The 17,237-nt window shown below is 48.6% G+C and overlaps 1 protein-coding gene across 1 annotated transcript in view; it reads left to right on the top strand.

The window, feature by feature from the left end:
• The window catches only part of CDHR3 (cadherin related family member 3), a 51,834-nt gene extending 34,919 nt beyond the window's left edge, over nt 1–16,915 (top strand). The window contains 11 exon segments of the mRNA XM_035021378.1: nt 686–788; nt 1,715–1,813; nt 3,696–3,922; nt 5,923–6,094; nt 7,342–7,592; nt 9,421–9,602; nt 11,638–11,651; nt 13,096–13,127; nt 14,882–14,930; nt 16,539–16,736; nt 16,739–16,915. Of these exon segments, the coding sequence (XP_034877269.1) occupies nt 686–788; nt 1,715–1,813; nt 3,696–3,922; nt 5,923–6,094; nt 7,342–7,592; nt 9,421–9,602; nt 11,638–11,651; nt 13,096–13,127; nt 14,882–14,930; nt 16,539–16,736; nt 16,739–16,836 (1,425 nt within the window). The 3' untranslated portion in view covers nt 16,837–16,915.
• Nucleotides 16,916–17,237: the final 322 nt, after the last annotated feature.

The following is a 17,237-nucleotide window of genomic DNA, read 5'->3' as shown; positions in this document are numbered from 1 at the left end:
GGGAGTGGGGGGCCTGGGAGTGGGGGGTATGGGATTGGGGAGTGGGGGGAGGTCTTTGCATCAGGGTTAGAGAGCCTCAGGGAGAACCAGCAGCCCACTAGGCATTGTCTCCCCACCTCCCATCCCAAGCCTTTCTTCCACCCCCAAGAAAGTCTTACCAATTTTATGCACACATGTCAGCTAAAAAATAATTTCTATTTTTTCTGTTTAGGAAATTAATACAACTTCACTGTAGAATGTAGAAAACACAGAACAGCATTCTCAATAGTGAGAACCACTATTAACATTGTGATGTGTTATCCTCTTGTCTTCTTCCCTATGCATACATTTTTATGAATATGCCATACATATATGCATAAATCTTTTAAATGATGGAAATATCCCTGCCTATAGGATTCTATATTGTGCTTCTCTTCAAGTAACCTGAAGTCTTGAGCTTATGCTGTTGGGCATTAGTGCTTGATGAACGTCTTTAACATAGATTCTCCTGCTAAATTCTTTTGAATAAATTCTCTAGCAGTGAGCAAAGTTATGGATGTAGCCTGTTAAAGCTCCTCTTACAGCAAAATGCTTTGCAGAGGTTTTGCAAATTATATATCCACTGACAGTACATGAAAATGTCTCTGTCAGTTTAATTAAAAGGATTGTTTATTCTGTGTAATATGATATCTCTGTTTTAATCTAGTTGATTGGTGACCTAGATTATGAAAATTCAAGTAATCTAGCAGCCGGCAATAAGTACACCGTGATAATCCAGGTGCAGGATGTTGCCCTTCCTTACTATAAAAGCAAGTATCATTTTGATTTATTTCATGAAGCATCTTCTTTGAGTAGCAACAGCTAAACTGTGCTAGGCAGCACTTGGTATTGGGCTAGGCATTTGTGTTCAAAAGGAGACTTCAAAAACCCGAACACTTGGGAATCAGCCCAGCCTCCTCCTGTCCTTTGCCAGACACTTTTGATCTGTCTCTGAGTTCTTTCTTCTGTGTCACCTAAAATCTCAAGGATCTGCTGCCCACCCCGCCCCGCCCCCCTCCTCTAGTAGTGCTCAACGCAGAACCTCCCCTTTCCTGGCTCAATTACAACACTAAGTCTTTTAAGGATCCTTCTGTCTGGCTTTTGTCTTGCCCCTTTCCAGTGCACCATCCACATTCTGACAGTGATTTTCAGGAAATGCAAATAGCATTATATTACTTCTTTGCTGAAAGCCCTCCATGTGTCTCCCCATAGCTGTCAGTTCAAGTTCAAACTCTGGCTTAGCACACAAGGACTTTCATCTCTGGCCCCTGCCTAACTCTCTGGCGTCAGCTCTGGTTGCCCATCTCTAAGCTTCCCTTTTCCCAAACTGCAGTTTCCCTGAGACAGTCATGCAGTTCTCTAACTCGGTATCCTCGCACATGCCCAGAACCACCCCACCCCCCTGCACCCCTGCGCCACCCTGGCCCGTTTGTTTGAACTCTAAATATCCCTATGAGCCAGCTTCTTGCACTTCCTCCAGGATCCACAGTGACGTGTACACATGTTAAGCCAAAGGCAAGTAACTACTCTAAGTAAGCATCGCGAAGGCAGGACCCACTAGGTCTTCTTCACCTTGTATTTCCTCCATTTTGCACAGAGCTTGGGACACGGCAGGTGCTTTAAAAATGGTGAATAAACACATGTGTGAGAGGGGGGTGTTGCAATTTAATTTTTTTTTTTCTATCTCTGCTTTCAGACAACATCTACATTTATATCTTCACAAAGCCCGAAAATGAGTTTCCTCTTGCCTTTGACAGGCCATCCTATGTATTTGAGGTGTCAGAATTAAGGCCAGGTAAGGAGCCGACAGGACACAGATCCCAGGGCTCCTGATGGACTCCTTCATTCCACGGAGCAGAAACCGCCTTCAGCTCAGGGGCCCTGAGTGGTGTTGTGCATGGCAACTCACAGCTCATTCGTGTTTATTGCATCTCTTATTTCTTTTTAAATTGTCCTCACTGCTGAGGAGCTCTTCAGGTGAAACCTAGATTTTGGAAAACTGTTGTTTAAGCTGCGTTTCTCCGAACCCCTGATTGCTTCCTTGTCTGCGTGCCTGATTCCGCTCATCTTTCCTTTTTGTGGCCTTAGTTTTCCCTCGGTCTCCACTGTGATTTTTATCCCGCTCGCGCAGACAATGGAAATTTAAAAATAGAGAAGAGCTTCCCCATTTGTAGATTTCCTTCATTTAAAAACAAAATAAAGACATTTTCTCGCCCATAACGGGATTCCCTGGAGGACTCTTTTGTGCCCTCTATTCACATCTCCATTTCTGCGGGTTCTTCCCCTCTTTCAGCTTCAGCTTCTCCCCAACTCCCCTGACTTCAAGGTGGGACCCTTAACTCTAGTATAATCCCATTCAGTCTCACTTTTGATCCTTAACTTTGATACTTCCTCTTCTCTATTTAGCCAACCAACCAACCAACCAACCCAAACACTCCCTCTAAAATGATCTCCTCTCCATATTAGTTTCTGTCTTGAGGATGGTCTCCATTTCCTGGTGTTAAGTTTTAAACAAAGGGCAAAAAGGCTCTGAAGAGAATGCTTTTAATTCCTTATACCTCATCCAGGTATACGGATGCACAAATGCAGCAGGCATTTTAAGAATAAGCAAGCTTCTTATTCCTCACAGATCTTATTATGATTATTGATCACCTACTGTGGGTCAAGCACTTGGCGCTGGAGCTATCCAGTTAAATAAGAGGTTTCTGCCCTTGAGGAGTGCAATGTATGAGAAAGAGCCACAGAACAAGCCAGCCAGAATGCCAGCAGCCCCACCAACAAGCTTTGTAAAATAAGCAAAATGGAGCAGTCTTTAAAATGCTATACTCCAGGGACGCCTGGGTGGCTCGGTTGGTTAAGTGTCTGCCTTCAGCTCAGGTCATGATCCCAGGGTCCTGGGATCGAGCCCCACATTAGACTACCTGCTCTGCGGGGAGCCTGCTTCTCTTTCTCCCCCTCCCTTGTGCTCTCTAGCTCTATCTCTCAAATAAATAAATAAAATCTTAAAAAAAAAAAAATTCTAGGGCGCCTGGGTGGCTCAGTTGGTTAAGCGACTGCCTTCGGCTCAGGTCATGATCCTGGAGTCCTGGGATCGAGTCCCGCATCGGGCTCCCTGCTCAACGGGGAGTCTGCTTCTCCCTCTGACCCTCTTCCCTCTCGTGCTCTCTATCTCTCATTTTCTCTCTCTCAAATAAATAAATAAAATCTTTAAAAAAATAAAATTCTATACTCTGATCATCGGTTGCTAAACCCTTTCAAAAACTATTTTTCATCTTGTTTGTAAGAGTAATTCACGCTCATAACAGAAAATTTGAAAGAGACAAAAGGCATTCAGACAACACTGCTGCGAACCAAGTATGTGTGAGGATGTTCTTTGCAGTGTTGCTTATGATCACGTAGTATGAGCACATAATTGGCGTGCTTGGAGTCTATATAAAGGCATGAATTGTCTTTAATGCCTTACTCTATGGCTTGGATCATAGGGCCAGTTACCTGGTGCATGCTCATTAGCACAATTTGATTTTAATAGACTTGAAGACATAAAACATACAGTGTATGAGCAGCAAAGAACCTCCAAAAGTCCTTCTGCCCATGGTGATGGGAATGTGTGCTCCTGGAGTCTCCCCTTCCGCCCCGCCCCCAAAGCAGGACTCATCTCAGGTACTTTATTCTTTCAGCTCGAACCCGGGTGGGAGTAGTGCACGCCACCGATAGAGACTCCCCCCAGAGGAGCATTGTGTACTCCATCTCCACGGGAGGAGCCAGCCTCCAGTACCCAAACATATTTTGGATCAATCCCCAGACGGGAGAACTCCAGCTGGTGACGAGAGCAGACTACGAAACAACCCCCATCTATATTCTCAGAATCCAGGCCACCAATGGCGAGGACAGCAGCTCAGTCACTGTGAGTGGGGCCGTGGGTGTGTTCACAACAGCCCGACCGGTTGACTTAGGATCTTTCCGGCACCTTCCAGATGTGGCTGTAGCAATAAGGAATCTTAACAGGGCCCATCCCGCCGATGTAAGGGGAATGACTAGTGGTGTCCAGGACGGCACACTTGGACACAGCTAGCAGAGCCTAGGAAATAAAGATTGGCATCTGTAGGCCCAAGTTTGTGGGTGGCTGGGAGGTGTGCCAAGACTGATGACCACTCTGCGCAGCCGGCTTCCCCCTGTTACCCTTTAGATCTCCCTTCACTTTGGCAGTGGGCTAGCGGTGAGATGCATGCTTCCACAAGTGCGGTGTGGTTTTGTCGCTATGCGTAGTTTTGCCATGTTTCTACCCCTCCCGAATCACATCAGATAGGGTAGACCTTCACATGATGTGGCTTGACCCAGGGTTATGCTGCTTCTCAACTGTGGTGTTGCGCATCTGGTTAAATGTAGATGCTGAGTCGGCAGGTCTGAGTGGGTCTCGGAATCTGCATTTCTAACACACTTCCAAGTGGTGCTGATGCAGCTGGTCTGAGGCCACACTTTGAGTAACGAGGGTTTCATAGGGTTGTGCTGTCCATGGTTATGATTATCTGGAGATAATATGATGGCCGCGAAGACGGAACTATTTCTTGGTCTTTCCCATTAATAAAGTGAAGGAGCATAAGGCAAAATGAACTGTCGGCCAGTGGCAGGCGGCCCCGTGTGATACAGAGAATGACTGGTTCAATCCGGAGATGGAGTTCATGTCTCAACTTTAATCCCAATTTTCCAAGGGGGTCTGAGCAATGCTTATCTTTGTGTCCCAATTTCTCTCTCTCTTAAATGGAGAGTCACCTGATAACCCATTGCCTGAACAGTCCAGTTCCTCTGATGACTGGCTTTGAATTAATAGGACATGTTTCTAATGATGTGCGAGGCTCGACATTGCTAGCTGAGCAAAAGACGTGCTAAGCTGAAGATAATTGTCGTGTTTGTTAGGCTGGGTTTTTGAGAAAAATGAATGGACTCCACTCTGGGAGCTAACTGGAGTGAACATTTCAATTTATTCCCGGGCTCAGAAATAGCTGAAATCCCCAAATTTCAAAGGTAGAATGAACACGACTCAAAATTCATAAGCCTTTAAAAAGGGTGATGATCACGTAAGTCCCTTCCAGGGCTGACATTCTATGATTCCATGCTGGCAGGCGTCCCAGTCCGTACTTCAATTCACCAAGCATAAAAGACGACGATGAAACAGAAGAGGCTAGCTTCTGCTCCTGGCAGCTTAGGGCCACCGGCTTCGTAAAGTGCCCATAGCCCAGGTCACAGATGAGATCCCAGCTTAGCCGGGTCAACTCCTTCTATCCTGGTTGTTCTCAACCCTGGCTGCATATTAGAATCAGCTGGAGAACTCCTACAAAAGTGCCTGGGCCCCACCCTCCTGAGAGTCCAGTTCATCTGGTCTGGAGTGGGCCTACAAAGTGGAGCCAGAGCTGAGAACCATTGTTCTATATTCCAGAGTTAAAGACAGAACTTCCAATCTGCAAGGGCGATGGGCAAGGAACTATAGGGGGGTCACCGTAAATCCGTCTTCATTACTGGAAAAACAACTCCGCATCATGTGGGGATGAGCCCATGCTTCTAGATGCATGTGGGGGGTGGTATGTGAATGTGTATGTATATATTATGCACATAAGCACACACACACACACACAGAACAGAGGCTAATAGCCCAGGACTTGGAGTAGGACAGGCCTGAGTTCAAATTGCCTGAACTGTGCCGCTCACCAAATGGAACGGCCTGAGGTCCGCTACTTAATCTCCCTAAGCCTCAGTTTCCTCATCCGGAGAATGGGAATAATCATATCATCTAGCTCAGGGGAGGTTCCATGAGCTGGACCACCAAAAGCACCCAGCCCAGTGCCTGGCACACAGTAAGTTCTCCGTGAGCTTTAGCTGTTAACCATGACCACCTTCTTGCTGTTCTAGGTAACCGTGAACATCCTTGAAGAAAATGATGAAAAGCCAATTTGTACCCCAAACTCTTATTTCTTGGCCATCCCCATGGATCTGAAAGTTGGCACAAACATTCAAAATTTCAAGCTGACGTGTACCGACCTTGATTCCAGCCCCAGGTCATTTCGTTACTCCATGGGCCCAGGTACACGGTTTCCAAGGACTCTTGGTGTTAGAGGCCTTAGCAGCTGTTTAGGGAGAAGGGGGTCTGTGCTCATACACTGACTGGAGCACAGTGTGTGTGTGTGTGTGTGTGTGTGTGTGTGTGTGTCAGGGGGTATTTTGAATGAGGGAAGCAAGGTTGAGGAACGTAACGGCCCTGTGCCTCCGAGTTCTTTGGCTTCCCCATCTCACTTAAGTCTTCCCAGACTCCCATCCGTGGTTGCCAAAGGCCCAAGGAACAGTGAACCCCACGGATGGCACCCCCCGCCCTCCACAATTCCCACCCATCATGGTGCATCAACCATATTAGTGTAGTTTAAATTTTTTTTGGTCCCCCTCCTCAACCACCTCTTTTCCTGCCAGCTTATAGTGGGGGCGGGGAATCCCAGTCTTCTCTCTGGATAATAATAGATTAAATAGATTAAATGCATTTTGAAATGTGTCCTCAGGAATTCTCTTCTACTCCATTCACTTTCTCTCTCTATACCACTGTTGGGGGGAAAAAAGAGCACTCTCAATGGAAATGAGACCAGAATAGCTCATCTAATGAAGTGCTGGGGCCAGAGATTGAAACCCAAACAAGCAGAGCAATTCCATGTGAAAGAGTAAAAATCCATCTTGGCTGCCCGCTGAGCCCTGGCGGAGCGGGAACTCTAACGGTAGGGAGCCTCGAGTAGGCGGTGTCGCAAAACCCAGGGGCAGGGACTGCCTCCACACGGCAGTTGCCAAAGATGGAAAGAATCCATACAGAGAACCCTCAGGCCTTTATGGAGCTCTTCGCTGCTAAGGGAGTACAAACTGCATCGTCTCCTGCTCCATTTACTGGTTTGCCGTTGGTAATGAGTCTGGAGCCACCAGAGGACTGAGCAAGGACGGCTTGGGTGGCAACCTTTCTGCCCCGGGCACTCGAAGCTGTGAGCCTTGAGCCCCAACCCAGCTGTGGGGGAGGTGGGTATGGGGTGGATGCGGGAGGACCTGGGACTGCGACCCAGGCCAGGCCAGGAGGCACCACCGGTGTGGCCACCAGGGTGGCCAGCCAGGTTCCACCCAAGGCGATGGAGTGAATTCGGCCCATAGCCTATCACCGACCTGGTGCTGGTGTGTCAGAAACACGGTCGACACCTGAGGCGTGGATGTTTGAGGAAGTGATGGAATGAAGCTTTCTTCTAAACCCCTTTCTCACTCTCTTTTCTTTCTTCTCCCCAAATCCTTATATCACACCGCATTTAGGCAACATCAACAGTCATTTCACCTTCTCTCCCAACGCTGGGTCCAACGTTACAAGTCTGCTCCTTGCGACAGGCTTCGACTATGCCAGTGGGCTTGACAAGATCTGGGACTACAAACTACTTGTCTACATAACTGATGACAACTTGCTGTCTGGCAGGAAGAAAGCTCAGGCTCACGTTGAAACAGGGACGGTAACGCTGAGTATTAGCGTCATTCCTCACCCCACCACAGTTGTCACCACGACCACCAGGGTAAGGGCTTTGGGACCTGGACTACCCAGATACACCCCTCGTGATGTACATCGATGGACCCCCTTGACCCAGGAGAAATCTAGGATGGGCTGAAAAGAGTTGAGGTGTTAGGATGTTGCCAGGAATGCCAACTATGGGCTGGACTGGAGTAGTCACTGGGCGGTAGACAAAGATCTGAATGAGACCTTGGATTTGTAGAACCATTAGCTTTCCCTATGTTGCTAAAGAAGAATGTGCATTTCTGCACTGACTTGTGATAGATCAGGTATTGACCACGCGTGGTGCTTCTGGCGCAGGAGCCAATTTTCATGGGCGTGTGGCCAGCAGCTTCCTTCACAACCCCTTCTGTGCTTGCTCGTAAGAGCCGTTGCAAGTCAATGTCCATGAAGGCAGGTAGCTGCTTTTATGCTCTTCTCCACTTCTTTTGAAGAGTCCCTATGCACCAGTCTGTACCCTACTCCCCACCCCCACTCCAAAAAAATTCATTGGTTCAACCTACAAATATCGACTGAATACCTATAATATGCCAAGCTCTTTGGTGAACAAGCCAAAAATGATCTCTGCTGTCATGGAGCTTCCAGTAAGTCAGTGATCCCCAGACCATCAGCAACAGCACCACCTGGACACCTGTTAGAAATGCAAATTCTTAGACCCACCCCAGAATATTGAAGTTGTGATCATCACCATGACCTCTAGGGAAAGATACTGGAACCTGGAGTCCTCAGCCACATCCCCAGAACTACTGGATCAGAAGCTCTGGGAGTGGGACCCAGTAATCTGTGTTTTTAATAAGCCTCCAAGGGGATTCTGATGTGCTCTAAAGTTTGAGAGCTGCTGATCTAGAGAGGGAGACAGATGACAAACAGGTATCCAAATTCATTCATTAACTACAGATTGTAGTAGATAGTAGGAAGCAAACAAGCCGGTGCCCATAAAACCAGTGTGATGAAGGAAGGGAGAGAGTCTCGGAGTCTGACAATAGGATTATCTCCTCCTGCTCCTGGGAGGGACTCTAACTCTTTTGCCCCCTTTCCTCCTGCGCCTAGGGAAAGTTGTGCCCTTAGTAGGCAGCCCCACACGTGCAGTGTGCTAGAGGAGAAGTCATCAGAACCTTAGCTACCTGTGACCGGTGGTCAAATTCCGTTTGTCCGAGTCCTACCATGAGCTGGTCCGTGTTCATCTCCCGTGTGCTGGAGTCAATATTACCCCAATGAACGGAGGCATAAGATGATCTTAAGGGCTTTCACTCGTGGTAGGAGCCAGTAGGCTCCCTTGAGTAAGGAGCTGCCACCTTACTGGGGCTTACATGACCTGACGGTGACATCTCCAGCCCCCAAATCTCCATACCTTGTTTGGTACAGTCTTCTTCTCCAGGAAGCAAATGCCAAGCTTGAGGTTCCGCTGTGCGTCAGCCCTGCGTGAGCTGGCTGTGCAGCTTGCTGCGAGGGGACACTGCAAAGCCTACAAAGTGTTAAAAGAATAGCTTTCGTGGCGATGCCTTCCCAGTGCGAGGCAATGGCTATATTTGTCCCAGGGTTATGCCATGATTTGGCAGGGAAAAAAGCCAATGGGATTTTTAGTGTTTGGGAAGGGGAAGAAGGAGTAAAAATAGGCCTGGAGTTGCTTTTCGGTTCCCTACATTTTCCGGGTTTTGATCTCCTGGGTGCTTGGAAAGACTATAAATAAGCTGATGGGTTAAAGCAGCAAGAACCGGGAGCACACGGATGCCCCCGTGTACAGAGCAAGACCAAAGAGCAGAACCAACCCTTGACACGAGAGAGCACTGATGTCAAAAATGGCTCACCCGCTGCCCTCTCTGTCATTCAAGCCCAGGGTCATCTACCAGGTCCTGAGAAAAAACGTTTATTCTCCATCAGCGTGGTATGTGCCTTCTGTCATCACTTTGGGCTCCATATTGCTCCTGGGCCTCCTGGGACCCCTGTTCGTCCTGTTGGCCAAAGCCATCCACAGACACTGTCCCCACAAGACTGGGGAGCCCAAGAAACTTCCGTAAGTTGTGGGTGGGCTGGGCCCTTTCCACCGCTTCCTTTAGGCCACTGTTACCAGTGATGTCAGGAGAGGGAATGGAAGGAATTAGGGTTTCTCTCCAGGGCAGAGAGGGAGCCTGGAGTGAGGGAGGGAGAAGTCAGTGGGGGGCTGGCTCCCCTAGGGTCCTGGTACCCTCTGCCTCACCTACTGGGCCTGGTTTTCCTGGCACCTGCCCTGTCTTTGAAACATCCTCAGTGAAATGGGGCTTCCTCCTCCGGTGAACTTGCCCTGGATAAAAGCCTCAGAAGAAAAAAAGCCTGGTTGTGAGTAGGGATAGGATATACTGTGCTGGTATTTGTAGAATATTTAAAGGACGGGAGGGAATTAGAGAAAGCACAGAAAACTGCTAAGGGAATTAAGCTTTTGGCTCCAGTGACTCACTGGGCTTTTGTGTGACTAAATCATCATTGTTCTTTTGCATGTGACCCCAATCTTTCACTCCCCAGGGCTGGAAGCAGAGGCCTGTTTCCCCTCCCTCCTGTTCCCTCCTGCTCACTCACGTGCTCTTACCATGTACTCCGTGGAAGTGAGACACTGGAGTGAAATGGAGAGAGCGCTTCATTGTTCCAAGCTTCTCTAGACCCAGTTTCTTGAGTCTCAGAAGCTTCCCCCATGACAGCATGATGGTTCTGATCCTGCGGCTTTGGAGAGAGACAAGGCCTGTTTTGGCTCTGGGCTCACCATTTTCCATATGGCCTCAGACAAATGGCGACCTTTGTGAATCTCAATTCCTTATTTGAAAAGTAAACAGTCAAATGACAAAGGCAAAGGAAGCACTTAGCAGTGTTCCTGATGTGGAGTAAATGCTTAATATAGTGTTTGTTGAGTCTTGTTGCATTATTTTTTTTGTGGCTGAGTCCCCGTGAGCTCAGGATTCTAGGTTCCAAGTTTAGCTCTATGCTCAAGTATCTCGGGATGTTGGAACCTGAGTTTTGGCACCACGAGGGAGTGATGAGACTTCCTATACCTTTTAAAGGTGTTTTGAAGATAAACTAGTACTGTCAAATAACTTAAAATCTGTGGATGAAAAGACTCTACAAAAGTATAAGGCATTAGCATAAAGATGTGCATTGCATTTTGCCATATTTATTGGGGAAGTTTGTTGCTATTGGCAACCTTGACTTCAAGGTAAGAAATCCGTGAGCATCTGCTGAAATTAAAAGAGGCATTTTTGTTTGGGCTCTACTCACAAATTGATTTGGAAGAAAAAATTGGTTCCAAAAGAGTGACGCTTAAGCTTGTAAGGATGGTGGTGCTCCGTAATGGGGTTTGGACAGAAGTTCTTAAAGGTAGTCATCCACTAGACACTGCAACTCTCAAGCAGTTTATGGTTCCATGTACCTTGAACTTGGTTGCCTTAACTTACATCCAAAATATTAATCATTTCCAACATGGTTGACTTAAAAAAGAAAAACTAGCTAGTAATAACAGGCTCAGGCCTGGCCTCCCTGGAAATTAGGTGTACTATATGGCAGCCAACGTTTGTCCAACAGCAAAGAAGAAAATTAGAGTCACAGAATTATGGAACCCAAGGTTATCCTGGGAAGGGGCTTAGCATCCAAGACCAGGTCTTCCTGTTATAGGAAAACGGGGTTTGGCTGCCAGCCCCTGAAGCTTCCTGCTGTGAGCCAAGTCTTCTGCTCAAGGTGGCTACTGGGGAGAAAAAGGAGGCGGGAAGAATTGCCAGACCCGCTGGTCATGCCCTCACCTGTGCTGTCAGAGAAAATACCTTCCCTCAAGTTCTATAAGGCAATAGTTTTCAAACTTACCAAACTCCTAGAACCTCTTAAGTCCCACACCAACAGTGCTGGAACTGCTGTGTTTGGAGCAGGGGTGGGAGCCCAGCCTTCATTTTAGTCCCCAAGCCTGGCCCCTCTTTTAATCAATCCCTGAATCCCAAGGAACACAGTTGCCCCAAGGCTCCAAGTTATTATATGTGAACCAGAGCAGAATACTTTCAGGTTAATTCTTGCCCATCTCTTGTTTTTCCCCACAGGGTGAAGAAAGGAGGTATGTACCATGCCTATTCCCTTTGTTTGTGGCTGTCACTGTTGTTGGGTTTTGCTTGCTCTCTTGTACTAAATAAAAGGGTTCCAACTCAGCAGAGAATCGGGGTGCAGTTCTGCCTCGGTGTGTTTTCAGTCGCGTTTTCTGTGGCTGAAATGAGAGGTCAGATGTAGCCGGAGAAAGGAAAGGGCAAGGTGCATGGTGCCATTAGGCGCTCAGATCTCTCCTCTGAGTCCTGCCTGTTCCCTACCCAGACTTGCCTCCAGCCAGCTGAACTGAGGCACCTAGAGGTCTGTTCCCCGCCAAGCGGGCCAGGAGTGATGAATTCTCCAGGAGTGAAACACAGACAGTATCTACTTGCTGCTGCACGTGGAGGGGTGGGACCGCTCCCGAGGACAGCGAATGCTCTGTATTGGACACATGCCTCTTTTGCAAGAACAAATGACACTTTATTCTCAGATCGTAACGGATTTGATCATTTTCACAAGTTATTTGGGTCAGGCAAGTCGGAAAGGGGGGCGGGGTGCAGTCAGATGGGCGGGGAGAGTTGAGGCGCTGGTGAGTTGAGCAAATTCCCATCTGAATAAGGACGCCAAGCCTAAGGGGATGACAGACCCAAGCCTGGAAAGTTGCTGTTTCGAGGGGAATCCAGGCTATGGGGAGAGATGGGACAGAGGATTGGAAAGCGTGTTTAAAAAAAAAAAAAAAAAAAGATGGCTTTTTTTTTTTTTTAAAGATTGTATTTACTTCTTTGAGAGACAGAGAGTGAGAGAGAGAGAGAGGGTAGAGAGGGGGTAGGGTCAGAGGCGAAGCAGACTCCCCACTGAGCAGGGAGCCTGATGTGGGACCCGATCCTGGGACTCCAGGATCATGACCTGAGCTGAAGGCAGTTGCTCAACGGACTGAGCCACCCAGGCGCCCCAAAAAAGATTGCTTTAATCACTCAATCCATAGGCGTGCGTAGCTGATATGCACAAGGCACTAAGCAGGGTTAGAAATTTGATTGTAATGGTTATTGATCATATCAAATGAAATGATTTTAATGAGGTCTTCACAGACTGTCACCCACCCTAGTTACTTTTTAAAAGGGCATAGGGAATGGATTCAAAGAATCCTCACATTACGAACAAATGTATCAACTGGATCTTTCTTTCTTATCTTTCAGTAAAAAGCTAATTACCCAGGTCCAGTAATAGCAATAAATTGGGAAAAGAGTAACATTCAAAAACCAATTCTGTGTATTATTATTATGTGTATGCATGTGTGGGGGTGTGTATTTTTCTGGAAGGTAGAAAACTGTCAATAAACATTTCTGCATAGAATTCCTCGTCGTGTCTGCAATACTAAGTTCAAAGCCTGTTTAAGAGAAATCCCATTGTGGAGGTAGAATTTCAAGGTCAATTTAGTGTCCAAGGAGCTTCACTTCTATCTGTTCTATTCCCTGCAGAGATGAAGACTACAAAGCCAGAGGTTTTGGTGGTAAGTGTGGTGGCCGCAGGGCACCTGGCTTGGGTGACGTGTGGTGGGCCACTCCCCCGCCCCTCTCAGGCAGACCCTGCCACAGCCTCGTGGGAGTGTTTATCATTCAGGGAGACGCTTGTATTTGGCCACTGGAACAGATTGCTGTGTGACGAGCTCCTGATAGAATTTGTTCCCTCCACTGAACATGTCTGCTGATATATTTGCAGAAGAAGTGGATTTCATAAATATTAAATAGTGGTGTTTATTATCTACACCAGCTCTCCAGGAGAGTGAGTTGCCTTAAAGACCAGAAATGGAGCCTCAGCCTTCAGCGATATTTATTTTTTCTTCACCGTTCCACAACCTTGCGGAAATGCAAGGGAGACGGGGCACAGCTTGGTCCAGGGGTGGGCTCTGGCCCACTTGGCCGTTGACTTTGCAGACTCCCTCAGCCTCTTTAAGCTTTAGATTGCTCATCTGTAAAATGGGAGTGAGAACACGTGCCCTGGGGTTGCAGGTTGAGGAACTACCTTGAGAACTGTTAAGAGTCACGCAAATGCCAAGTGTTACAAGATAGCTGGAGAGTCTCCCCACCGCCCCCCACCCTTACTTCCTTGTTTTTCTTTACTGAACCTGATCTGCCCACTGGGAAGTGACAGAACTTGAAGGTGACCCCTCCAGTCTCCCTCACCCCCTGATAATAAGATTCTGTTATGATCCAAGACCCATAAATGGGGGGAATGATATGCACAATGACAAACACTATCCAGTGCTCTAGAATTTCTGTTTCAGGTCCGTCACCTAAGTGCTTATCCAGACAGGCCTGTCTACACTCGGGAGGAAAGGGGGATCTCTTATCTCCTTAGTCTTAGTGTCTAAGGCAAGTCCCCTTGGTGATGCCACTCAGAGAGCACCTTAGAAATATGCATTAAATTAATTAAATAAGTAAATCCCCATGACCATAAAAAGTGTAGCTGCTGAACTGTTCAAATGGATAAAACCCATATGGTCTCCATTTCCTCTGTCATGGGAGTTGGGGAGCCGTGGGTCAGTGCGTAGATGATGGCTGGTGTGATTAGAACCCCCTAGACTCCAAACATCATCCTCATTAGCATGCTAAAGAAGGGCACCTCCAGAGGGCACCTTGTGAGAGAAGGGGGTGTTTCCCTGGGGACGGAGGTCAGGTCCCCAGAGGGTGGCACAGAGAACAGGGGAAGGAGGGGAGCTGGAGCACCGGGCGTAGGGAAGGCAGGCCAGGCCCAGATGCAACACTGTGTTGGCCTAGGCAAGGGGACACAGCCAGAGGCCACGGGTGGGAGCACGTGAGTGCTTCTCTCTGCCTGCCACGCCCACCTGCCTGACAGATCCCACTTAGGCAAAGGAGGTCTCAGCCAGGGTTATGTGGCATTTCTGCTCTTCTTTCTGTGCAGCTTAGACAGCCTTTACTTGGGATGCTTTCCTGCCTCCCAAGCTGGATTAGATGTCCTCCTGGCCCTCCTGGGCCCCGAGCATGCCAGAGTCCCACGTCCACCTTATCACTCTATGTCATGCACCTGTTGGCAGGGGCTCCCACTGACTACAAGCTTTGTGCAGGCAGCCCCCACACCTGTCGTGTTCACCACTGTGTCCCCAGCATCTAGCACGGTGCCTAGTGAGTAGACAAGGGTCAAGAAGGCCCTGGGTCAGGAACGCAGCAGGCTATGAGGATGAGTGGCCTGGCAGGGCGGGAGGCGTGCAGGGCTGTGCTTGAAGCTTTCTCTTTTCCTCCTTAGGAAACAATTCAGATGAACTCTGTCTTTGATGGAGAAGCCATCGACCCAGGTAATTAAGTGGCAGTGTCATCCATCCAAAAGGTGTTTTTCATATTCCAGGTGGGTAGAGTCACGGAGGACCGTATCCAAGGTCCTGCCCTTAACTCAGTTTGTCCCTCCGTTTGAGGGTGTTGCCTGACCCTTCCGCTGCCATCCCGGGGGAGATCACCTCTGAGCTGGCAGATGCCAGCCGGATTTCCACCTAAAGCCTCCCGCCCTTGCTAGCCTCCCTTCCTAAATCGCAAACCAACTCAGGAGACTGGTGCATTCTGCCTGCCCTTTGGAGCTCAACCTCCTCCCCCAGTCCTTTCTGAATGCTTCTAACACCACCCTATTGGTAGTGAGAGAGATGGAGAAATGGCAGGCTTGGCTCCCTTTTCCCCTAGATCGGGGCCAAGAATTTCTTCTTGGTCGGCAAGATGAACATAAGGTAAAGCTGGCCTCCAGAGCTCCCCTCACCCCCATGAAATCAGCTCCAAATTTAGCTCCTTTACACACATCCCTCCACTTACAAAGGCTCAATTATAGATGTGAATAAAGGGAAGGAAACCAAACTCGGGAGGCAAGTGTGCTGGCTCCCTGCCATCCTCACATGCAAGTGGCTCGGTCCTTCTCGGAAGGGTGGCTCCTCTCCAGGAGAGGCTGCTGCCGCTGCCGGAATTAAATTTCCCTCTATTATTAGGTACTTGTCACCATAATGTGCCCACATTAGCATAAGTGCTGGTGGGATCTTCTGCCGAGAGGCCACTCATAGCAAGAGCAGGGGATCGCCTGAGACTCCATCTTCTGGGGCAAAAGTCCGGAAGGACCAAGGCTGTCATCGACATTCATGTGCTGAGAGACGGAAAAAAGGAAGAGAGGAGCCAACTGCACTGATGTGAACGAGCGCACCGATTAGTGCCCGCTGCTCTGGCTCAGTCACACGGCTCTCTCGCACCATCTCCACAGAGGCTTCGTGTCTGTGTCCATGAATCTCCGCTAACCTAACATACGTAAAAATCAGAGTCCTTTCCTCCCTACTCCATGGCTTCCTTCTTGCGTCTGGAATTCAGGGGGCTTTTAAAACAAACCCATCAGGGGCGCCTGGGGGGCTCAGGCCATGAAGCGTCTGCCTTCTGTTCAGGTCATGATCCCAGGGTCCTGGGATCGAGCCCCACGTCGGGCTCCCTGCTCAGCGGGAAGCTTGCTTCTCCCTCTGCCCCTCCCCCCCAGCTCAGGCTCTCTTGCTCTGTCTCTCTCAAAAAAATAAATAAAATCTTTAAAAAAAAATCAGAACATAATGGGTAACCCCATTAGAAACTGAACCAAATGTATCCAAAGCGGACATGGAATTCAAGATTTATGTGGCTTTCTAATCTTGCAACCGAGAGCCTGTCCGAAGTCTTTCTATCCAGGGAGGCATGATATTTGCTACCTCTGTGGTCAGAGTCCTAAAGCTCATAGGAAGGGCAGGCTGGTGAAGATTGTGCCATTCATGAGCCTGCTTCCTCTCTCCATGATTCACCCCTCCTAGCGCCTTTCCTCTTTCCCTGGGGTAAGAAAGGAGCCAGGTAGAGATGGGGGAGGAGAGCATTTGAATTCCCTCATTTATATGGTGGTTATATGTTTTTTCCCCTAGTTACTGGGGCAGTATATGAATTCAACTCAAACACGGGAGCCAGAAAGTGGAAAGATCCCTCAACCCAAATGCCAAGATGGAAAGAGCCAGACCCCCAGAGAACTGCTCCGAGTAGAGCTGTCGCTGGGGAAGGGGCCAGGCCACCGAGGAGCACCGGTGAGCGAGATGGGCTGAGCGGCAAAGCTCCAGCTGAGGACGCCCCCGTTCCAGAAACCAGAATGGCAAGCCGGGCACCCCAAAGAGCAGAAGCCCAGTCCTCACGAGCAGGGCTTCCCCCAAACTGCACCCGGGAAAATAACAGGTATCTGGGTGCAGGCCCCACATCGCAGCAAGGGGGAGGGGCCTCGAGTGTCTCTGGGAGACTGCCTCGCCCTAGTTCCCATGAGGGCAGGGGTGGGAGCATCAGGGGTGAAAACACGGGCTGAAGGACTGAGAGAGCCAGGGCCCCGAATGGGATGTTTAAAACACACATAGTTGCCCTTTTCTGAGACAGCACGGGAGAAATTTCTCTCGGGTCTCTGTCCTCTGATCAGATGAACTGTTAACTTTTGGATGTGGAATCATGTCTCTTCTTCATGTGGACTGCTGGGAAGCTCCGTAGGAAGTGCTCAGGACTTCCTGACATAAATACTGAGGGCTCCCCTCACAGCGGGTTTCATCTCGATCCCCTATCCTTGTGTAGCACCACTCCAGTTTCTT

Source organism: Mirounga leonina, unplaced genomic scaffold (assembly GCF_011800145.1).
Source record: "Mirounga leonina isolate KUSES-001 unplaced genomic scaffold, KU_Mleo_1.0 Mir_174, whole genome shotgun sequence".
Classification (NCBI taxonomy): Eukaryota; Metazoa; Chordata; class Mammalia; order Carnivora; family Phocidae; genus Mirounga; species Mirounga leonina.
Note: the sequence above shows the minus strand (reverse complement) of the source record. Positions and strands in the feature narration are given on the sequence as shown.